The following is a 24,988-nucleotide window of genomic DNA, read 5'->3' on the forward strand; positions in this document are numbered from 1 at the left end:
AGTCCCTCTACTTGCTGATAGGTTGAAATGTACTGTTTATAATTTTGTATCAGTTTTAATTAGTCCAGCACCTTGTTGCTACTGTTCTACCACGCTAGACACTGACCAGGTGAAATGTATTGTTAAGAATGTTAAATCGGTTTTAATTAGTTGGATATTTTCTTGCTAGTGAGTGTGTTTCTCACCACAGATCCAGTGCTACACAATGACCAGGAAAAAACACTTCCTTTATTCTGATCTAATTGAGAAAACTAAAGAGATGCATATTTCTATATATCAAACTATCCCATATGCAACTAGAAAATAAGGAAATCATGTTAATGGTACATACAGCTCCATTGATTCAGATTTTCCTTATCAAGAAATGGCAATAGACCCATCACCTGTCTCAAGTGACGGATGCACTAGCCTTCCCGTCAGTGAAATTGTCCTCCAATCTACACACACACACACACACACACACACACACACACACACACACACACCATGACATGTGCCTCCTCACTCATATTCCTCTAAGTAACCCTCACAAAAATTCAGTGGTTCATCAGGCTGGACTTTGGTCTGTTGCTGATTCTCTATCTGGGGTAAGTAAATATTTGTTCATGTCTCCCCAGTAATAGTCTCTCACAACAACTGCTAACATTAAAAGAAGTAGAAATTACAAAATATAAAAGGAGATTTTCCTCAAGATGTCCTATTGTTCCCAAAGAATAATAAAAATGTGCTGTTAACAGAATGCAAAAATATGATGGCAAGATCACTGACTTGACCTACACAATATTTAACTGGGTTATAAGTAATCAGGACATTATCATCCATCCCTGAGATTTCCTACAAAAGCATGTAGCACACAATACCATTGATATACAAGACACTCAGATATGTTGGGTAAATTTTTTAATAAAATGCTAATGGTATTTATTTTAAAGAAACAATCATACATAAAATACATTTATCATAATTTCTCATAAATGTTATGTGCAAGAACTTGAACATTTCTCAGACTTAAAAAAAAGTTTGCCATCCTATCATCTGTTGAGTGTGGGAATGAAAGAAAAGGAGATAAGCAGTAACCTTGGGACCTGATCATCACACTGAACAACTATTGACCCAGGTCAGGACACAGCCTCCACTGACCTCCACTGACATGCACTTCATAGAGGGAATACTTTGGAGAGGACAGCATGCGCATGTCAGGGCGGAACTTCTCTGCCAGTGTTTCAATCACATCTTGAGTGGTTGCTGTGCTAGATACCCGAATGCATTTTGTTGCGAAGTTTCCAGCAGCTTTATCTTGAAAATAAAATCTCATGACTCCATGAAACTCCAGATCCTACAAGAAAACAAAATATGTTATTGGAGAAATTACTCTGAAAATATTCACTTTCTAGTAATAATAAATGAAAAAACTATCCATTAGTTGTTTTTTTTTTCAAATGTTTATCACAAACATCTTAGAAGTTACAAAATGGGTTTTTAGTACTCAAGAATGATTTTGGACAGTTGTCTAGAGCAGCATTTCTCAACTTATGAGGTCAAAGGACCCTTTCACAGGGGTCACCCAAGACCATCAGAAAACACAGATGTTTACATTACAGTAGTAAAGTTACAGTTATGAAATAGCAACAAAAATAATTTTATGGTTGGGGGTCACCACAACATGAGGAACTGTATTAAAGATCACAGATTAGGAAAGTTGAGAACTACTAGTCTAGAGTTTCTTTTTGCCTTACCTCTCACATATAAAACAATGGCAGTAGAGCAGTGTTTTGGAATATTATTTTAAGATGTGTTATATTTGCTTATACCGTGGAATATTTATTTAGTAATACAAAGATGTGTTATATTCTTTTATGTTGCATTTTATTTAACTCTGTGAAGCTGTGTTACTTTGCCTGTCTAAAACACCTAATGGTCTAATAAAGAGCTGGACAGCCAATAGCAAGGCAGAAGAAAGGACAGGCAGGGCTGGCAGGCAGAGAGAATAAACAGAAGGAGAAATCTGGGAAGAAAAAAGAAGGAGCAAGAGAACAAGGAGAGGAGGATGCTAGGGGCCACCCATCCAGCCATGGAGTAAGAATGAAAGTAAGATATACAGAAGAAAAGGAAAAAGCCCAGAGACAAAAGGTAGCTGGGATAATTTAAGTTAAGAAAAGTTGGCAAGAAACAAGCCAAGCTAAGACCAGGCATTTATAATTAAGAATAAGCATCCACGTGTGATTTGTTTGGGAGCTGGGTGGCAGGTCCCCCAAGAGCCAAAGAGCAAAAACTAACCAACAACATTTTGGTGTACCAACATGGGGCTCTTGAATTTCCAAAGGGCTTGAGAAGAGAAAGCTTAAATAAATAGATAGATAGATAGATAGATAGATAGATAGATAGATAGATAGATAGATAGGAAGGAAGGACACGGCTCTTTTAGGAGGTGCTGCTGTTCAGTCAGCAGGACAGCACTAAATAAAAATGGCAAGCTAAGTAAAAACCACTGTGGCAATACCGGCTTTCTACAGCTAGGAAAGTTGAATGCAGTTCCTGGTCACACACCTCCAACCTGGCTGCGAGTTTTAGGCTTGGCTTTCACAAACCTGAGGTGGGCAGAGCCAGCCATGAGAGCTGCTCAGAGGATCCGGGTGTAGCTTAGCAGTCTAAAGTTTGCTCCTGTCATCAAAAAAGGCTAAAAGATACATGGCAAAAGAGGTCTAGATGGAATAAACCTCTAAACAGGTTCCAGTGTGTTTTACAATGTGCACAGGCTTAAGAAAGAAAGAAAAGAGGTATGGCCAGTCATAGAAATAGTTTAAATATAATAAAGTCTTTAAAGAGAGAAGAAAATGATAAAAGAGAATAAGCCACGTAGAGATGGGAAATACACAGGGAGTCTGGATCCTGTATGTTATTGTATTGCTTTTGAATTTTTTGGTTGTTGAGAAGCAAACAACACCTGCTAAGAGACCTGGAATTGAAAGAAGAACTGATGAAATAAACCAGCCTATACACTTTAGGAATGTCTTAACTTTAAAAGATTAGTCAAAAAATTATTTGTCAAATGGAAATCAAAATGCTTTCAAGTTCTGTTCCCACAGGAGACAGGAGATGAGAGACTGTGGATTCCTTCAGGAATGAGATGGATCAGGTTTGATCAAGGGAGATGTCTTGACCTTCACAGGTGACATCTATCAGCAAAGATTACTGCTGGTCTTCCCAGGATATGGCCATTATCTCAAAAATTTCTCAGGGACCCTAAAGATACTTCATCCACAGACAGCAGGAAGTAGTTTGGAGAACACAATGCCTACATTCCCAAGAAGGGTGTGGGAGGCTTTTGGTTAATTAGTGGGTCGTGGATGTTTGTTATATTTAGGGAAATATAGGAATACAGGATAAAAACACAATTATTAATCTCAGATATTTTGCATTGGCATGGACTTTGGTATATTGATACAAATTTAAAGTTAATTCTGTTACATTGTATATATGTTTCTACTCTTGTTTGGGGTATTGTGTTTATGCAGTTCATTTAAAAATGCAATTTATAAATAAGAAATGAGGTTAGTAATAAGTCTATAATAAACTTGAAGTAACATTAGGTATGTTTTCTAGGTTAAATAAGTATATTTTAGATAGATAAATGGTTTTAAAATACTTCAAAGACCTACAGAATATGGCATTTAAAATGTTTTGTTAACAAAGTTTTTCATGACACAGTAAGACACATCTGCTCCTGGCAGCACCTGTTTACTTAAGAGAAGATGATAGGCATTGAAGAAACTCCTTGTGGAGTTTGGTTTCATTGTGGCAATGTTAGCCACTGGGTAAAGAAACTTCTCTTGCCTTTGACTGCTGACAATGTGTTGTGCAGACTGGACATGCAGAATGCACAGGAAAAAGACCTCTGAACTTTGCCAAAACAAGGCAGAACAGCCCTTCAAATTTCCTACTCCACTAAAAAGTTTGCCAGATATTATGGGTCTGTAGGCTGAAGGTGGATACCACATGATTGCAGAGGAACTTTTTGGGTGACTGTCCAGGAAGTCAAATGTCTCTGTTGTATTATATCCTTCTGGGTCTTTGATGGAGTTCAAGACTAGATAGTTGTAGTTGCAGCTTTCCTGAGTTATGATACAAAGTAAATTAGGTGTAAAACTTTGGATTCACAGGGCAGTGATAGCATACACCTTTAATCCCAGCACTCGGGAGGCAGAGGCAGGCGGATCTCTGTGAGTTCAAGGCCAGCCTGGGCTACAAAGTGAGTTCCAGGAAAGGAAAGGTGCAAAGCTACACAGAGAAACCCTGTCTCAAAAAAAAAAAACAAAAAAAAACCAAAAAACCTTTGGATTCACTAAGATAGGATAGATAATGCATTATTTTCTCTGAATATGTTAACTACAAATGGACAGACAATTGTAAATGTAATTCTTACCTGATAATTGTTTTTGTTGTGTATAGTTTTACTATGTTAAAGTTAAAACCTTTCATTTTTATTTAGACAACAAGGGGGAAATGCTGTGGAATATTATTTTAACATGTGTTACATTTGTTTATGCCATGGAACATTTGATTAATGATGCAAAGATATGTTGCATTCTTTTACGCTGCGTTTGTTTAACTCTGTGAAGCTGTGTTACTTTGCCTGTCTAACATACCTGATTGGTCTAATAAAGAGCTGAATGGCCAATAGCAAGGCAGGAGAGAGGATAGGTGGGGTTGGCAGGTAGAGAGAACAAAAGAGGAAGAGAAATCTGGGAAGAGCAAGATCAAGGAACAAGAAAAAGGAAGAGAGGAGGACATCATGGGCCAGCTACCCAGCAAGATACGGAGTAAGAAGTAATGAAAGATATACAAAAATAGAGAAAAGCAAAAGCCCAAAAATAAAAGATAGGATAATTTAAGTTAAGAAAAGTTAGCTGAAAACAAGCCTAGCTAATGCTGGGCATTTATAAGTAAGAAAAAGTCTCCATGTGTGATCTATTTGGGAGCCGGGCCCCAAAAAGGGCAAAAACTACCAACTACAGAGCAGCTGGTGTCAACAGCAACTGACATTTACTAAGTTCTCAGCCAGTGCCAGGCATAACATGACATGCGTTGTTTGGTTGTCTTTACAACCATGCTGTTTAACAGATACTATTACTAAACCCTACTTCAAAATCTCACCATTGAGCATATGATTGTACATGTCTGTAATCCTAGCACTTGGAAAGGGGATGCAGGAGGATAAAGAGTTCAAGGCCACCCTGTATTTCAGTCTATCTCAAAGAGGAAAGAAAATGCCAGTTAACAGAATTAAAACCAAGATCCACTGGCCTGGAAGCCCATACCTGCCCAGCTCTGAGCTCTTAAAAATACCTGACATCTTCCTAATCCCAATATTAGCATTTTAAATAAATGACATTTTAACTAATTTTCTATATGAATTATCATACTAAATAAATGTTTCAGATACAGCTCATATCTTATGAAGGAAAGCAATGGGGGAATTCCAGCCCAAGGAGTTTGGTTTCACATTCTCCTCTCAACTCTAAGGCGGGCTGAAGTTCATGGAACTATGAGCCTCCTTTGATTTTCTTGACAAATTCCAAAGAATAGGTCGCATCTAAGTGCAGGTCGCACCCATGTCTCTAGCAGGAATAAAGACTTAGCTGTGCTATTAGCACCACAGATTCTTCTTTCTGCTCACTCTTTGCATCTAATTATTAAATCAGAAACCAGGTAGAGGTAAAGCAAAGTCTTCATTTATTTACTTAACGGGGTGGTACACACACCACTGTGCTCCAGTTGAGATCAGAAGATAATCTGTAGTAGTCAGCTCTCTCTTCCTACCATGCTCCAGACATGAAACTTTATCATCAGGTTCAGTGGCATGTAAAATACCTTTACATGCTGACTTTTATGCTTTGTGGGAGCTTTCCCTTCTCTCAGAAGCCAAATTCTCACTCAGTGACCAATAAACCTCTCCAGTTTTCCCAAATCCACAACCTTTTCTGCAGATATTAATGAATTAAAAATACTCAGTTAAAGAACAAAAAGCTGGGGCTGGAGAGATGGCTCAGAGGTTAAGAGCACTGGCTGCTCTTCCAGAGGTCCTGAGTTCTATTCCCAGCAACCACATGGTGGCTCACAACCATTTATAATGAGATCTGGTGCCCTCTTCTGGTGTGCAGGCAGACTACTGTATACATTTTTTTAAAAAAAAAGAACAAAAAGCAGTACTTGAATGGTGTTAGCAAGTATTTAAACATGGAATTAAAGCAAAAAAGGAAAGCAGTCAAGTATATTTCTAGTCCAGAATTTTCCGGGACTTGTTCAGTCTTAGCCTATCAGGTATTCTTCCCAGTGTGTCAGTGAAAGACCAATGATACTAGGAATTGGGATACATACTGACAAGGCATACATCAGCCGTAGTCCCTTAGGGATTAAGCTAAGCATAATTATGTTCTACAGGCAAGAAGGTCACCAATTATGGGGTGAGAGCTGATGAAGCATAAGGAGTTAGCAAGTCTAAGTGGAACTTAGTTATGTTAGTTTAGAATGTTAGTTGGACCTTTGCTCTGGGTCTTCCAGAAATTATAGCAACTGCCTCTTTGGTTTGGATCAAACAACAGAGCATAGATGACATGCCATTTAAATATTGCTGTGTTAGTATGTTAACCTGGAAGTCTGTCAGAACACATGTGGATTAGGCATCTGAACTAGAACCTGAAAATGAGTGTTAGTAATATCAATACTTCCTAATGCCAGCCTCTGTATCAAATACTCTTACATGCTACTTTCTCAGCTCTTTCACCCTGTCCCTGCTTCAGACTCCCTCCTGCCCCTCTAGCCCACTAGACTTATTTAAGTGTCTTCCATTTCAGACTCTGGTCTCTTCTCTACAGGTTTCTAAGACAACACAGTTAAAAAAACAAACAAACAAAATAATAAAATCGATTTATATAAATTTAAGTTTCTTTTCTATATGGGAGCCATATTTTCACCTCAAGTTTGCAAGATTTTCCCTACTGACAGCCTGAAGACATATTTAAATCACACTGAACACTCTTTAAGTATCCGGAGCACTTGCACAACTGTCCTGAGTGCCCAAAGCTCTCTCTGACAGGTGTCACATCATAAAAGCAGGTAAATGTCCATAGTACTTAATCATTCTGCTACAAAGCAATTTTGTACCACTTCTAATAATGAAACAGTCCGATGCACCTGTCAAGAAGGCATCAGTTTCTCTGAGAACTATCAAGTAATCCAAATCACCTGGTATTAAAGAACCAAAACCAAGCAAACAAAGCAAAACAAAAAACCACCCAGACACAGTGCCTGCTACTAGCAGGCAGGGAAGGCATGCTCTCTAACATCCCCAGAATCACCAACTGTTTTTTAGATGGGAGCAGACACAGACAACTACACTGTCCTTACAGTAAGTCTTATGTATAGTGTGCCCTTCACAGAAAAAGGAAACTCGGGTACAAATTTCTCTTACTAATGTGGTCAGCTACTACCCTTCCACAAAGCCATGATAAAAAGAGGAAAAGTAAACCTCCGGGGAGTGAGGAGGTACTGGTATCTTCACCCAGAGTCACACTCTTGGTCCTGCTGATATTTGTAATCAAACAATTCTCCACGTCTTGTGAAGCTGAAATAAAATAGTCTATAAAAAACTTGGACATGACTTCAATTAACACTACATAAGTGTTACTGAGTAATTTAGTTTCATGTTCCACAAGAATAGCCATGTATACTTATAACCAGAATAGTCCCTTAATAATTAAGATTAACATTCTGTTTAGTTACTCAGCCAATTCTAAATCTGGCTGGTATGAATAAGTCTACCAAGTTTTATCAGACCTAAAAGTAATAAAATCAATTGCTGAGCCTAAAATTTGGGTTTATAGTGACTCAATGGACAAGCGGTAATAATTATTGTAATTAATATACAGTAAAGAGCTTTCTAAATGTTGGGTATTAAGAATTTTACATTTAATTACCAACCTAAGAGTTGAGTTCTATCATCATCAGCATTAAGTGGGGGAAACAGAGGGGTTAAGCACACTGGCCACAGAAAAACAGCTTCTGCCCCTGCTTCCATCTCAAGAGAATTATGATAGTAATTATTTTTCTTTGGCCTTACAGTAGGTATAAGAAAAGTCTGAGAAGAAATAAATAAATAGGAAAATAAGAAAAAAAGACACCTAGAGCCCGGAAGCTATATACTCAAGTTTCCTTAATTAGTTTAAAAAAAAATCCTGGACCCTATTTCAATCCCTACTAAGTACTGTGAAAACAAAGATATGGCCAGGCACATTAGTACACTTCTGTAATCTCCGCACTGAAAAGACTGAGGCAGAAAAGGATTGCTATTTGAGTTGCACTTAGACTAGGTAATAAGTTCTAGGCCAGCCTGTACTAAACAGCAAGACTCTACCAAAAACAACCACCACTATTCAATAAACTTGGGGCAGGAGTGCGTATGTGTGAATGCTTTGCATGTCTGTGGAGGACAGAAGACTGGTGATTTCCTAAATAGCTCTGCACCCAGCTAGGTTGTAATTAGTTGCAGGTTGTTAACTTCTAGGCTTCTATCATTTTATATATTAAGAAATTTTTCCAATATTCATTATTTAGTACTTCAGAAAGGAGGCAACTTTGGCTCACTTCAACAAGTACTCTGCCTGTGATGGTTCATCTCAACTGGCAACTTAATGAGGTCTAGAACCACCTAGGAGATAGGCCTCTGGGCATATCTCTAAGGTTCCCTTCACTGCATTAACTGAGGTGGAAAGAAACTGTACAAGAAAGCACAGTAAATTCCATCACAACACAGGAACAGGGAGAAAGCTCATGCTTAAAACCCTAATGCAACTGCAGGAATGCTAAGAAATATACATAAAACTCCCATGGGCCAGGTGTGGCAGCTGGTAGCACATGGCTCAAATCTCAGTACACAGGAGACTCAGGCTAAGGTTTGGGCTACACAGTGAGTTCAAACCAGTCAGAGCTACCAAGTGAGTACCTGTCCAAAATGGAACACACATCTCTCATGTCATAACACAACTAACAAAAAATTTCCAACTTGCATCACAAAAGTTTATGATTCAGAAAAAGATCAAAACCCAAATTTTTAAAAAATAGGTCAAAAAAACTTCAAGAAGTTATCAAAATGGTGAATAAGCTCTTAAATGTACAAAATGATAAACCACTCAACTCATGGCAAAACCATCTCAAGATAATACAACGAACAGTAAGAGGCCTTTCCTCAACAACCCTAGCTGGTAAAAATCCAAAAGGTCTGACAACATATACTATTCGTGGGACTTAAAAAAAAGAGAGAGAGAGAGAAAGAGCATACCCAAGGGAGCAGACTGGCAGTATTTTGCAAAAATCACATACACTGGCACAATAATTCTGCTTTTATGGTCCTACCACCAAGGATAAGATACAATACAAAACATGTTAACTGCCTGAGGCCCAAATGAACAGATTCCAGTATATGCATGTGTGATGGTTTGAATGAAAATGGCCCCCACAGACTCATAGGGAGTGGCATTATTAGAGGTGTGGCCTTGTTGGACAAAGTGTGTCACTATAGGGTGGGGTTTGGGATTTCAGAAGTTCAAGCTTAGCCCAGTGTCACTCTCTCTTCCTGTGCCTGCAGATCCAGACATAGTACTCTCGGCTCCTCTTGCACCATCTCTGCCTGCATGCTGCCATGTTTCCCCACCATGATGATAATGGACTAAACCTCTGAAACTGTAAGCCAGCCTCAGTTAAATGTTTTCCTTTATAAGAGTTGCTGTGGTCATGGTGTCTTCACAGCAATAGAAACCTTAACTGAGACAGCATGTAAGGAGATGAGATGCTGCCCCCTAAGCAATGAGAAGGCTCTTATGGACACTGGTAGAGTGCTGCTAAAGACAAAGTAAGTACAAAGGCAAGAGCATGGCAGCAGGCCACCCGGGAGGAAGAAACCTCAGCTGAGGAATTGCCCAAATCCACTTGTTTTTCCACCATGTTTATGAGAGATTGTTGATGGGAGAGGCACCAGCACACTGTACCTGACACCATTCCTAGGCAGGTAGGTGTGAGAGAAATAAGAAGTTAGCTGAGCATAAGCCAATCCATGAGTAATAACCAACATTCCTCTATGGTTTTAGTTCCAGGTTCCTGCCTTGAGTTCCTGTCTGACTTCCCTCAGAGATGGACTGCAACCTATAAGCGTAAAGTGAAATAAAGCCTTTCCCAAGTTGGCTTTCAACGGTGCTTTAACATACCAACAGGAAGCAAATTAGAACAACGAGCATCACAAAAATCTATTACAAAAAAAAGGAGGCACCAAATACAACATCCATTTGACTACATTTCAAAAAAAATCCATAAGAAGATGAACCAAAATGCATTCATCAATGGGAAGAAGCATATTTTCTTGTCTTTTTTTCTTTTTTCAGCTTTTTGAGACAAGATTTCTCTGTTACAGCCCTGGTTGTCCTAGAACTCACTATGTAGACCAGGCTGGTCTCAAACTCACATAGATCCACCTACCTCTGCCTCCCAGGTGCTGAGATTAAAGGCGTGCGCCACCATACCCAGCAGCATATTTTCTAATTATACTTTATTACATGGTTTCTTTTTGGGAACTATGAAATTATTTTTTAATTAAACTTAAAATATAAACACTAAAAAGATTCAATATGAAATGAATCTATATAATAAACTGACCACATTATCACACAGAAAATAATGTCTAAGTAATTTTAGAAAACAAAGTTTTGTCCCAGACAGTGGTGGCGTATGCCCTAAATCACAGCACTCAGGAGGCAGAAGCAGGTGGATCTTTTTGAGTTCAAGGCCAGCCTGATCTACAGAGTAGGTTCCAGGACAGCCAGGGCTACACAGAGAAACCTTGTCTCAAAAAAACAAAACAGAAAAACAACCCACAAACTTTTGGTTTTACACTCCCAGTTGCGGAGGATTTCAAATTCCAGGCTAGTCAGGTCTCCACAGGTAAACTTTGTCTCAAAAGACAACCTTTTCTTTTGGGATGTCTTGCCAAATTTATAGGTAACACAGATGTGCATTTAGAGTCAGATAAATAAAATTATTCTTATATTTATGTAGCCATATGTTTTTTATTTTATTTTATTTTTTTATTTATTTTATTTATTTATTTATTTATTTATTTATTTTTGGTTTTTCGAGACAGGGTTTCTCTGTGTAGCTTTGCGCCTTTCCTGGAACTCGCTTTGGAGACCAGGCTGGCCTCGAACTCACAGAGATCCGCCTGGCTCTGCCTCCTGAGTGCTGGGATTAAAGGCGTGCGCCACCACCGCCTGGCCATGTTTTTTATATTTCCAATGCCATACACTCTTCCAACCCTTTATAGCGACACCTCCCCCAAAAGTGTTTTTGAAAGTACAGTTTTAAAATACATGGGTAGCAATTTGAGTGTAAAATTAGTCATTGAAGAAATTGAACACTACATGATAACCAATTATCTTGACATCCAAATATAAAAGTGGACAACATTTGTATTTACTTTTCGCTCTCTAAGGTATATATGCCAAACAGAATGAGAATAGGAGAGAGACAACACAGCTGTTAATGGTATAAAGTATTTTTTTTACTTTACAATCATATAGACATTTTATTTTCAAAGTTATCTAGTATAGTACATAGTTTGGGGCTTTATGAATAATTAAATTATAATGTGCAGCCGGGCGGTGGTGGCGCACGCCTTTAATCCCAGCACTCGGGAGGCAGAGCCAGGCGGATCTCTGTGAGTTCGAGGCCAGCCTGGTCTCCAAAGCGAGTTCCAGGGAAGGCGCAAAGCTACACAGAGAAACCCTGTCTCGAAAAAAAAAAAAAAAAAAAAAATTATAATGTGCAGATGAAAAGCTAACTTCGTAATTCTATAAAACTAAACCTTCCTTAAGCTGAAGTTAGATTAAAAGAAAAGGAACCACAGCTTAATGAAAAAGTGGTTCCTGTTTTCTGAATGAAGGAGTCACAGAAATAGGACTATAATAAAAATAAGTTGGTATTTAAGCATTTTGTTTTCTTTTCACTATGGTCATGTATCTGTATGCAATGTATTTCTTGAATAAAGTTTTCTTGAGTAAATGAGTGGATGATTTATAGTTTAAAAAAAAAAAAGACAACCTGTAGAGATCAGCAGACAAGCAGCGCCAACTCTGCACCTTACATACCTTCTCCTCTTAGGGACCAAGGCTCTGAAGAAGACACCTTCAAAGTCTAGGTCAGAAAAAGGTCAGCAACGGTTTTACATGAGGAAACAAAGGAGCTCTCCAAGACTGGTCCCTGTCCGAAGAGCTCAGCCACCAGAAGACAGCAGAACACAAGCTTGGGGGCGGGGGACTGCAACCTACTGAATCACAGAACACACAAAAACCCACTGAAGAAAAACAGGAAAGCCAAAGGAACTAAGGCAAAATCAAGACGGGTAATAAAGGGACATAATGAAGGTAATAAACTAAAAAGAAGAAAAAAATTATTCTGCTTTCCTACAATTTGGATCACAGCTTCTTACGACTGTAGGTGGTGGCCTCACATGGCCTCTAACTGAACGGGAGGACAAAGGCAAGAAACCCTGGCGGCAGCAGCAGCTCCTGTTTTGTCTGTAGCCCTGGCTCGTCTGGAACCTGCCACACTGGCAGGTTTGTACTTCGATGATCTTCCTGCCTCAACTTCCCGAGTTGTAGAATTACAGGCATGGGCTACCACGCCCAGAGACTAGAACAAGGTTTCTGAACAAGTCACGACTAAAAATTAATCCAGAATCAATCTACAAATCAATAAATCTAAGAATATGAGATGTTTCTGCCAGCCCATGCGGCCTTTTGTGACATCACCACAGTTTTGGTTCTGAACACAACACACAAGCACTTTTCACATGCTGCCACACCACACAATGCCAGCTCACACTGCCTGAAACAAATCAGCCCAGATCGGAGACTATGGTACATTATGAACTGCTTTTTTTTTCTTTTTACTGTAAATAGTTTTCTGATTTTATGGAAGCATGGTAGTTTAACTGAAAACAAAGACTCAGTTATTTTCCTACTATCACTCCTCATCATACAAGAATAAAATTTGTATGCCTTTGGATTGATTGTTGGAATGTTTATTTGGCTTTAAAATCTGCCGTTTCAGTTGCTCTACTAAGTTTAATAAATCATTTCATAAACTTCACCTTGGGATTAGAAATATCCAGTAATTTCTGATATGGTCCTAAATTTACTTCTGTCACTTTGTACTACATATTTATGCAAAGCAGCACTCAGTATTGATTATGAAATCAAAATATTGATTAACTATGAAAAACACTGAAGATGTTCTATGTCCTAAGGTATCAAATGTTCAGCTAAGAGTTAACTTTTTAGGTAAGAATAAACAAGCACATCCATCTAATTAGTGTGCAAATTTAATACACGACAGAATTGTGTATGTATGTACTAAAGAATTACTTCAAAATAAATTTATGATTCATTATCAGTAAATGCTTGATTTGTATGCCTATGTTTTATACCTATATACCTAGTGTCACACAAAAACTTCTTAGGCAATAGGGCTGAAGAGATGGCTCAGCTGTTGAGAGCACTTGGTGCTCTTGCAGACGACACAGTTTCCAAGCACATGGGGCAACTCACAGCTTTAACTCTAGTTCCTGGGAATCCAATGCTTTTTCTGACCTCCGCAGGCTTCTGCATGCACTGGTACTTATACACACACACACACAAAATAATAAATAAATAAATAAATAAATAAATAAATAAATAAATAAATAAATAAATAATAAATAAATAAATGTTTTACAATTATTTTTTAATTCTTAGGCCAAAAAAAAGCAACAAATGGAAAAAATAAGCAGTTGTGGCTTGGACGATGAGGAAATATATTTCTATTTGCAAAGAATTTCAACCAACAAATGAGAAATGATAAAATTAGAAAAGGATGATTTTGTAAACCCTAAGTGACCAGGACAAAGACCTCACAGATGATACCATTAGACGAAGGCTAATAAAGAGCCTGACATTAGAGGGGCTATCACAACTCGATCTAATGTGATAGATGTGAAATGCTCAACCCTGCTTAAGAAATGTGTCTCCTGGCTAAGCCTCAATCCATAGAGCCTTTAAAGCTGAAGACACCAGCAAAACCACCTTCACTCTGCAAAAAAGCAAAGGAAATCTAGAATTGGGAAATTCTATAGGAAAACCAACCAATGTTCTCAGAAAGTATATAGTATTTAAAAGCACTCTAAGATTAAAAGAACTAACAGCAATGTGCGAACCTCAGGTCTGATAAAAAATAAACTAACACAAAACCATATTATTGATGGACAGTGGGAAATCTGAATAGGGATAATACTAATTTGTGGATAACAACAAGGAATTAAGGATAATTTTGTTATTGGCAAGACACATATTTAAGTAAGAAGAAATAAAATGACAGGTTCTAGGATTTCTTTTTAAAATAGTCCAGCTAAAAATAACAACAAAATGACTGGTAGCCCATACCTTTAATTCTAGCATTTGGGAGGCAGAGGCAGGCAGATCTCTGTGAGTTCGAGGCCAGCCTGGTCTACAGAGTGAGTTCCAGGACAGCCAGGACTACACAGGGAAACCCTGTCTCGATAACAACAACAACAACAACAACAAAATAATGTCTTAAAAGACAAAGATTGAAGGATGGATTTCACCTGCTAGAAAATTTTCACATTAAAGATTAAAATAGTTGCTGGGAGTGGTAGTACACAAATTTAATCCCAGCAATTGGGAGGCAGAGGCAGGTGGATTTCTGTGAGTTCAAGGTCAGACTGGTCTATATAGTGAATTCCAAAACAGCCAGGGCTATGTAGAGAGACCCTGTCTCCAAAAACAGAGGGGGGAGGGTGGTAATAAGAACAGCTATAGTGATGAGATGGCTAAGTAGGTAAGGTAAAGAAAGGCCTGACTACCTGCTTTGATCCTAGGGCTCCACACAGTAGGAGAACTGATTCCTCCAAGGTGGAGTCACATACATGCTATAACACACATGCCCCCACAAACACATCTAACTGAAAAGAAATGAATGAATGAATAAATAAATGTTAATTAAAATTGTTAATCTTGCCAGGCATTGTGTTACATGCCTGTAATCCCATGCACTCAGGTGACTAAGTTCAAGGACAACAAGAGCTACATAGTGCAACGGTGTCTTAGAAGTGAGCAGTCATTTCACTAAACATCCACAGGGCCCTTCTGAGATACATGAGTACTGTGTTCCCTCAGCTGTACATCAGAGACACTACTACATACTGTGACCTGAGATCCTATGCTTACTAAGGATTAAGTCATCTATCACAAATTGAGGCACTTGATATCATTTTCTGTCTATAAATTCTTAAGTGAACAAGTAGTTGGAAAGGGTGTGTGTGTGTGTGTGTATGTGTGTGTGTGTGTGTGTGTATAAATCCTATTTGTAACAAAATCAAGTAATAATACAGTATACATTTAAAGTCTAGGTGTTAAAAATAGGAATTAAGATCCACAAAAAACAAATGGCACAGCATACATTTATATTCCTATTATTGAAGCAAAATTTCTAAAGCTCAAATCATTTCCAGGAATTTAACTGACTCTACCCACATTAACACATATAAAAGTATGAAACGTCTTCTGTTCAAATAACCATGCACCTGAAATCAACTTCTACTTTCTAATATTCAAAAGAAAGCCCAAGTAGAGAAAACATTAAAACCTATCTTTATAACCTTTGTATATATAATTCATAAGTAGAAAGTTTCTAAGTTTCAGTAAGGGTAATGCCCCATACAAATTATATGCACTAAGGTTGATAAGCTATCGTTCACCTATGTTACAATTTCCATCAATGCAAAATAACTTTTTAAACTATGGCAAGTTAATCAAAGAATTTGCTATAATCAAAATGTTCCCACCTACATCTACACTAAAACTGAAATCACAGCACTCATTTATTTATTTCAATGTTTAAAAATCTTCAAATTAACAGTATCTTCAAAGTTCTACCCTTTTTACTATTATTAACTAGCCAACAGACATTTTTAAATATTTACTTTCTTTTTATTGAAAATTCTTTTCATTCTGATCATAGTTTTAAATTTGAGCACTTCCTTCAGTATTCTTACATTGATGTCTTTCACAACTGACCCAAGACAGGTACATGTGGTTGAGAATGGGGAAAGAGGTAGAAAGAGCAAACAACAAACAGTAACCTTGGAGTAGTCCCTGGGACATAAATGCTACAGCTTTCTAGTGTGTGTGTGTGGGGTGGGGGGGGGGGGGGTTATAAACAACAACAGAAAGCTTTGCTGCTTTGCTGAAGAATTGCAACACGTTCCTTGCCATACTAGCAGGATCCTGAACTACAGCAGGTACCTGGCACTACCAAGCTCCCTCGCCTATCTTCTTGTTGCACGGTCTGCATTACCAAATGACCACAGCAGGCCTGAGGCAAACAAAAAGGTAAGCTGCATACATCAGTAGCCATTTTAGGAAGGAGGTCTGGTTGTTCAGGGGAGTTTCTAACTGTGGTTATTTACAAAAAGAACAGAGCAAAGTAAGACCAAAGCAAATAACTCACTTTTGGAATGAGTTTTCTTGATATGACTCACAAAATGAGAACTACTGTGAACAGAACCAGTCATGGAACGGGATTCTCAATCAGTGACAGGGAATTCTGCACCAGAGCAATTGCTTCAGCCAAACTCCCAGTTAAACGGACCTACCAAGCTAGTGCACACATACGCCAGCCAGGAAAGGGAAAGTGGTTTCTGGAACATGGTCTTCAAAAACGGTACACATCACTGGGATGCACTCAAGACAGGGATACAGACATGCAGCAAGTGTCATTATGCCAAACACCACAATCAGTGATTCTGTATACACTAGTCACAGTATCTAATTTAAGGATACGTATTTTAAAATGTGTCACATTTGTGTGTGTGTGTGTGTCTGTGTGTGCGTGCATACACACTCAAGCATATATATGTGTATGCAGAAAAGTGAGTATGCCAGTGCCTATGTGGAGGCCAGAGGACGAGTTGCAGGAGTCTCTCCTTCCATGTGAATCTCAAGGACCACACTCAATTTGTCAGGCTTACAGCAAGCACCTTTTCCCACTTATTCATATGTCAGCCTCTTAAGGATACTTTTGAAAAAAATAATACAATTTCTAGATGTAACTACACACAACATAAAAATAAACAAGCTTTCTTCCTTTTAAATTATGGAATGCAGAGTCAACCTAAAACATACAACACCAAACCTAATTATCTTACCAAAACTGCTGCTCCGCTGCAAAGAACACCAAATGATATAGTTAAACACAGAGTTGTGAATTTTCATCCTAAGAAAAGCAAGACGTTCTGCTACAAAGAGGCAAGCAAAGGAGGACAACAGAAAGGAAAACACAGAAAACAATACCACGATGCAAATATTAAGGCACACCCAGTGGCTACCAGGTGCCTGCCTTATGCCAAATGTTAAAGGGTTTTTATATATCCACTTAAAATTTCAAAACCCTGGGAAGTGGATACTATCCCAATTGCTGTCTGTTCCACAGAGACTCTTATCTACATACTATTTGTACTTCAGGTTTCAAATGAGTGAGTTGGTTAAACAGAGCGAGTTTATTAAGTATGTAGCAAACAGAAATAAAGGGGCAAATAGCAAACAGCAGATAGCAGCTGAGAGATGGCAAAACATCATCAAATCAGGTGCTTCCAACACCCAGCAGAGACAACTGAGAGCAAGCAAACATCCTATCAGACACATACCCTATCAGATACACACCCAGCAGAAGTTGATTGGGGAAGCCCCTGAGGCAGCCAGCTGTGTTCCTGACTGAGAGTCCTATGCAGAGCAGACTGCCCTCTCCAGAAATGAGCATCCCGCTTCTCTTTCCCACTGCAGGCATTTTTAGACTATGAGATAAACAGAAACCTGGTTGGAAATGGTTTAACTTCTGGCTGTTCTCAGGGGTGCAATGTTCTTTAGCTATTTGCTGTTCTCCTGTTACAGAGGCAAGAGGCAGTCTGCCTCAGAAAAGAGTCTTCAGAGAGCACATGATATAAACATGTTTGAATCTGAAGCAAGGGGCCCATCTCTTGATTTAGAATCAGCATTCAACAAACACAACAGCACATGACAATTTACTAACACAATTTACATTACAATGTCTCATGGGGAAAAACAAAACAAACAAAGATAAAGTAACTTGACCACGCTTACATAGCTTGGGCCAGAACTCTCTTGAGCAATTTTGAAACAAGAATCCATACTTTCATCAATTACCCTGCTATACTACCTCTTATCCTGCTGTACAAAAATAAGGTTGTAAACATACTCAGTTCTCAATAAGACAAACTAAACACTCAGGAAGCGTTCTACTACACAATAGATAACAGACAAAATAAACAAGTTCAAAACAGATCTGAGCTTGTGAAACTAAACAAGAACCTCACACAAAGGAAACAAAGGCTAGAAAAGCCTGTCTGTGACTGTTCAATAACTGGCATGGGGCAAGAAGCTCAAGTGGGGAAAAAGAGTTCCCCTGGTACGTCTTAAGAGTCCAGATCAATTAGTACCTAAATGTGAAACTGAAAGTTAAAACTGTAAAACTTTTAAAATAGGAAATATATTCATTCAAACAGGAGGGAGAAAACATGTAAACATCAAAGGCTGACAAACTTAAAAAAAATTTTAAAGCTACATTAAAAGTTCTGGATGCAAAGAAGAACAAGAATAACATACTTAAAGAATAACATATATAAAAGATTGTTATTCAGCTATATAAAGAATTCCTACAAATCAATTCTAAATCAAAATTTAAAGGACAAACAGCTCACTGGAAAGACAAGGACAAAATATAAATAATTAAAAGAAAATATCAGAACGAATACAAACATTTGAAAAGATGGACTATTCTGGAAAGTAAAGTGTGAGTTTGACTTAAGTCATCTTGCTTGGCCAATACCTAGTAAATGAGAATATAAAAATCCTACCCTTAGTTATTCACTATTAAAAATAAATAAAACCTATCAGTACAGAAAGGAACAAATAAAAATGTTTAACTTCCTGTTTTAACTGTGGAAAAGCATAAGAACGTTAAGTATTCTTAGCTAGAAATAAGAATAATAACCACATTTTATTTAGATAATGGAATTCTATACAGCAATTAAAATGAAAGTATGGTGTCCAGATCAGTAGTTTTCCTAAGGAGACAGAAAGACAGAACCAAAGGTAGAAAATCTAGAGGCTGTCTTTAAGTCTTGAAGTTTCTGAACCTCATTCAATTGAAAGAAATGTACACAATAATAGTAATGAATCCTTTATTGTTCTGGGAATCACATGAAAAAATAGGCTGACGCTAATACTGAAATTAATGCACAGTGCAATGCATTATCCAAAACAAGCAATGACGACAGTTACTACAAAGGAAGGAAACATCTAGGATATGCAGCAGAGGACGGTGCTCTCAAAACAGGAACTCTCCAAGAACCATGTGTCGACCAGGAGAGTTCATCAGAGATATTTAGGACTAGGACTCTAAATATTCCCAGTATTAATTATCAAAGAATAGAAAGTAAAGAGATGGAAGCTACCTCTAAGAGAAGAAATAGAAAGCAAACCAACATAACTCTTGAAGCTGGGACAAGTAAAGTTCATTTCACAGTGATGCTTTGATGTTGCTTTAAACATCTTAAATCTATACTAAATTTATCTTTTATTTACTCTGACAATTTCATACATGTATATACACTGATCCACCCCCAATTTCCCTTTCTACTCCTCACACACACAGCCAACACATTCCCCTCCCACCTTCAGGGCCTCTCCATTTTTGGGGATGCGGGGAGCCCACTGAGTCTAAATGATGCCCTGTTGGACTAGTAATTGATAATGCTGACTTGACTGTATGCAGGACTTATGCAGGTAACCATACCTACATTGAATAAGTATGATGGTCATGTCATGTCCAGATGACAGTGTCTCTAAGCATTCTTCCTATCCTCTGGCTCTTATATGAAAGACTGTAAAAAGAGGGAATGTTCCCTCTTTTTATTATGCTTCCTAAGCCATGGAGATATTGACAGAAATGAACACTCAACAGTAAGTACCTCATTTTCAGCACTTTGATCAGTTGCTGCCCAGTGCAGAAGAAACTTCTCTGGCCAGGGGTAGGAGCATCGCTAATTTATGGCCATAAACATAAATATTTAGAAGGCAGTTTGACAGCCAGGCAGTGGTGGCACATGCCTTTAATCCCAACACTCAGGAGACAGAGGCTGGTGGAATCTCTTGAGTTCGAGGCCACCCTGGTCTACAGAGTGAGTTCCAGGACAGCCAGGGCTACACAGAGAAACCTTGTCTTGATGGGGGGGGGGGGGAGGGAAGGGAAGGAGAGGGGAGGGGAGGGGAAGCGAGGGGAGGGGAAGGGAAGAAGGGAAGGGAAGGGGGGAAGGGAAGAAGGGAAGGGAAAAGAAAGGGAAGGAAAAAGGAAAAAGGAAAGAAGGAAAGGAAAGAGGAAAGGAAAAAAGGAAAGGGGAAAGGGGAAAGGAAAGGAAAGAAGGAGGGAGGGAGGGAGGGAGGGGAGGGGGGGGGGAGAGAGAGAGAGAGAGAGAGAGAGAGAGGGAAAGGGAAAAAGAAAAGAAGGCAGTTTGACACGTTATAATTTTTTTTAATGTTGGGGAATATTATTTTAAGGTGTGTTATTTTTGTTTATGTTACATTTGTTTAATTCTGTGAAGCTGTGTTACTTTGCCTGTCTAAAACATCTGATGGTCTAAAAAGAATTGAATGGCTAATAGCAAAGTAGGAGAAAGGATAGGCGTGGCTGGCAGGCAGACAGACTATACAGAAGGAGAAATATGGGAGAGGAAGATCTAGGACCAAGGGAGGAAGGAGGAGAACTCCAGGGGCCAGCCACCCAGCTACACAGCAAGCCATGGAGTGAGAGTAAGATTTACAGAAGTAAGAGAACAGGAAAAGACCAGAGGCAAAAGGTAGACTGGATAATTTAAAGTTAAGGCAAGCTGGCTAGAATCAAGCCAAGCTAAGGCCAGGCATTCATAAGTAAGAAAAAGCCTCCATGTGAAATTTATTTGGGAGCTGAGTGGCGGGCCAAAAGCCAAAGAGTAAAAACAAACAACAACAGCACACTGCAAATTAGTAACTGAAGAGTACTCAAAAGACATTAAGCCTGAAGACAGAATACTTTTATTTAGTGTTAAATCATTATCAACACATGTTCTCCTTACCTCTAGGCACTAGGAACAGAAAAATCCCTGCTCTCATGTAATTTAAGAGTCTAGCAAGAAACATAGATAAGGACCAGTAGGGATGGACTGTAGGTAGTCCAGGGGTGAGAGGAAAGGTGCAATGTCATGTAGGGAGCTGAAGAAGACTTGTCTACAATGGTATTTCAGCACAACCTAACTGCAGGGAAAAAGCACTTCAAACCAGGGAAGCAGTGGGGACACCCAGGCAAAACCCAGCTGGCATGTTTAAAAAGCCTCAAGGAAAACTGGATCTAGAGACAAGGAGAAACCTTATGACTTACTGAGAGAGAGAACTTACAGGCTCTACAAGCTAAGGTAGTCTCTGAGGAATATAAAAACAAGAGTGGGCAGAAAAATTACATGACTTAAGTACGTATCTGGATGAAAATATAGTAATACACCAGAAATATCTGATAAAATATAATACCACATCATACAAAACAAAACCTGAACAAAGTGGCAGGTAAGACAAGCTGGACAAGGATCAAGAGTAAGTAGAAGTTTAAGAAGTAGTTTAAAAAACAAACCAACCAACCAACCAGTGGTGGTAGAACTTGCTGACAGGTTAGACATGAGGTACAAGGGAAAGGAACGTGCCAAGGATAAATGTCAGGCGTCCTGAAGAAGGAGCACAGCATGACCAGTCAGTCAATTAGGCTAATCTACAATTCCTGGATTGCACCTAGAGATGTCTACAGAGCAATAGGCTAGTAAGGAGCTGGAGTTCAAGACAACAGCCAAGCTCAGCAATATAAATTCAGAACGTACGAACTCTAAAGTCATGAAGATGAAAGATGGAGAAAAAGTGGTTACACAGACCAAGCCCATGCATTTCCCTCTATTTCCGGAGCAAACAAACAAACAGTCATGAGTGCCAAGAGAAGAAAATGCCATGGATGACACACCAACTGCTGAGGATGAGATGGCAGAACAAGACGAAATGATGCCTGGGAGTATGATATGCCTGATAACTCTGACCAAGGTGGGCTTGCAGAGAAATATTCAGAAATTTATCACTCATCCTGAAAATGAACCAATTTAAACTGTGAGCGGAATACAGATACACTTTACCATCTTTTATATATGACAAGTCCACAGGAAATAGGTAACAGAATAATATATTCACTGACCATCTTCACAAAATGCAATTGTTTGCCAGAATATGCAATCAATGTGAGCTTTACACTGTCTGAGTCTTACAAATTTTATATGTGTAACTCTCTGAAAATGGCACTTACTAGACAACCAATACTTGGCTACTCCCCCGTTCCCATAGAGGATTCTGCAAGCACCCTAGAAAACAGAATGCTTTCTTGTTTTTTAATGTTAGATACCTTTTATCAGCCTATTAATTTATATTTTTACTGGTGAGGGCACAGAGGTCCTTGTGCTCACAGATAAGCACTAGGGAAACTAGGACTATTAAACACACAGAGTTGTCTCTTCAGAGGAACCTATTTTCTGCCCAGAAGGCTGGGAATGGAGATGGCTAATAGCCATCTGTGACATGTGTGTTACCTGTAGGGCCAGGCCACATCTGGTCCCCCCAGGCATCCCCAGGCTTCCCTAGACTCTTACTAACAGGACCAGAGGCAATTCATAGCCTTGGTGACCTCTGCACTATCTGTAGGGCCAGGTACCACCTGCCCCTACCCCTTACAAACAAGACTGAAGGTAGTTAATAGCCTAGTGACCTTTGTGCTACCTGTATGACAGAGACCACACCAGATCCTCCCCCAGGCCCTCAAGATGACACATGCAGTTTATCTATAGAATCTATCTTCATGGAAGAGTCAACATGTACTTTGAAAAGAGTTTTGATGTAATTATGCCTTAAGCTTTATTGTGCACACCAATAACAACAAATTAGGGTTGTGTCACACCAGGAAACATTTTTCCAAATTGGACTGCACTTAAATGTGCCTAAAATAAACCAGCCAGTGTCAGACTCTTTTTTTTTAAATTTTCCTGAACCAACACTACCTACCAAGTTATGTTGAACCAGACTTTTTTCTTGTCTCACTCAGATCAACACTCTGATAGTCCTGGTATCTGCAGAGGACACCCCCCCCCCCCCACACACACACACACTTTATCATGATGTTTGTGGAAATAAACTGAAAAAAAGGCTACTTTATCATTTGATATATTATATATATATATATATATGCCACAACAAATAAAAGCTCATTAATCATTTTAAGTAATCAGATAACCACATACATATCTAACATGAAACACACACATGCCATACAGCCTAGAAATGTGGTAGGCTAATCCATCTAGGTCTGTAGTAGTATCATATATGCCATGTTCACAAGACAAAGTCTAATGACACACTTCTTTAAAACCCAGAGATTAAGTGGTATATGACTATATTTACAATCACCAATAAAGCTAATTTCTATAACAGTCACTGCTTATTTTTTAACCTTTCCAAGTGTATGTTTTGGTCCTGGAGGAAATTTTAAGTTCACTTATTTTACACACACACACACACACACACACACACACACACACACACGGTATAAGAAAAAAGGGTGTGTCTATATGTCCACCTATACATACATAACACCTTAGTTCATTTTAAGAAACTACTCAGTACAGAAAGGAACGAATCATTAAAGTAAAAATAAGAATAAGTTTGGTAATTTTTTTTGTAGTTATTTGGAAAACAGGGACTTAAAATAAAAAAAAAATCAAAAGTAGTCAACACTTAAAAAATCTCAAAAAAACAAAAACCCACCTATCTATAACCAATGTTCTCTAATGTTAACAGCACAGTGGTACAGTGTCTCAGAGCTTCTACTGCTTACTTGCTTCTTTCGCTGGCTCGACCTGCTTTCTTATACAACCCAAGACCATCAATCATCAATCAAGAAACGCCCCACAGGCTTGCCTACAGGCCAACCTTATTGGAGGCATTTTCTTAATTGAGGCTCCTTCCCAGAAGATCCCTAGCTTGAATTAAGTTGACAAAAATCTGTCATAGTGTGCATAATGCCCTTGCTCTCAAGTCTCAAAAATGTACAGTACAGGAACCTGTCTTCAAAGTGTTCAAGTTTAGTGTAACCACTCTCCCCACCCCCCACCCCCGGGATGTGTGACGTGTTGGAAACTAATGCTCCATTCTTCAATCCTGAGAATAAAATGGCTTTGTACCTTGTACCTAATGTAAGCAATACTGCCATGCCTTTGCCTTACTAGACTTCCCCACTGCACCTCTATGTCACTGCAGGGAGAATGTCAGAGATGGCTAAAAGGACAGAATCTGGGGTAGTGGGCAGGGAGTCCAGAGAGGTCATATGGGCATACCATACAATGATTAGAAGCAAAGGGGCTAATCAAGTTTATCAGGAGGCCATGCATTTTCACACTGGCCAATCTTTTACTGGAATATCACAGTACTGGAACTCTAAAAATCTCAACTCTAGCCATGTGCACTATAATTCCTACTGGACCCCCAGGATTTGGTTTATTTCCCTTTCTCCTCTACACTACTATAACATGCCCTCTCCAAGACTGTCCACTAAAATCAAACATAGTTTTGAATTAATTTTGTTTTTCTGATCAGTTTGTCATGAGTGGATGACAAAAATCTCACATATGGCAATTTTACCAGATACAGTTGAACAAAATCAAGGCAGCATTTCCTGAGAATATTCTCAATTGGTTTCCAGC

The 24,988-nt window shown here is 38.7% G+C and overlaps 1 protein-coding gene across 23 annotated transcripts in view; it reads right to left on the reverse strand.

Annotated features, from left to right (window-relative positions):
• The window catches only part of Afdn (afadin, adherens junction formation factor), a 132,837-nt gene that overhangs the window by 91,705 nt on the left and 16,144 nt on the right, over positions 1–24,988 (reverse strand). For all 23 annotated transcript variants that reach the window (XM_052750775.1, XM_052750773.1, XM_052750774.1 and 20 more), the window contains exon 2: positions 1,141–1,336. In XM_052750775.1, coding sequence (XP_052606735.1) covers positions 1,141–1,336 — 196 coding nt within the window. The remainder of the gene's footprint in view (positions 1–1,140; positions 1,337–24,988) is intronic.

This window comes from Peromyscus californicus, unplaced genomic scaffold (genome assembly GCF_007827085.1).
Source record: "Peromyscus californicus insignis strain IS unplaced genomic scaffold, ASM782708v3 Scaffold_22__1_contigs__length_63687245, whole genome shotgun sequence".
Classification (NCBI taxonomy): domain Eukaryota; kingdom Metazoa; phylum Chordata; class Mammalia; order Rodentia; family Cricetidae; genus Peromyscus; species Peromyscus californicus.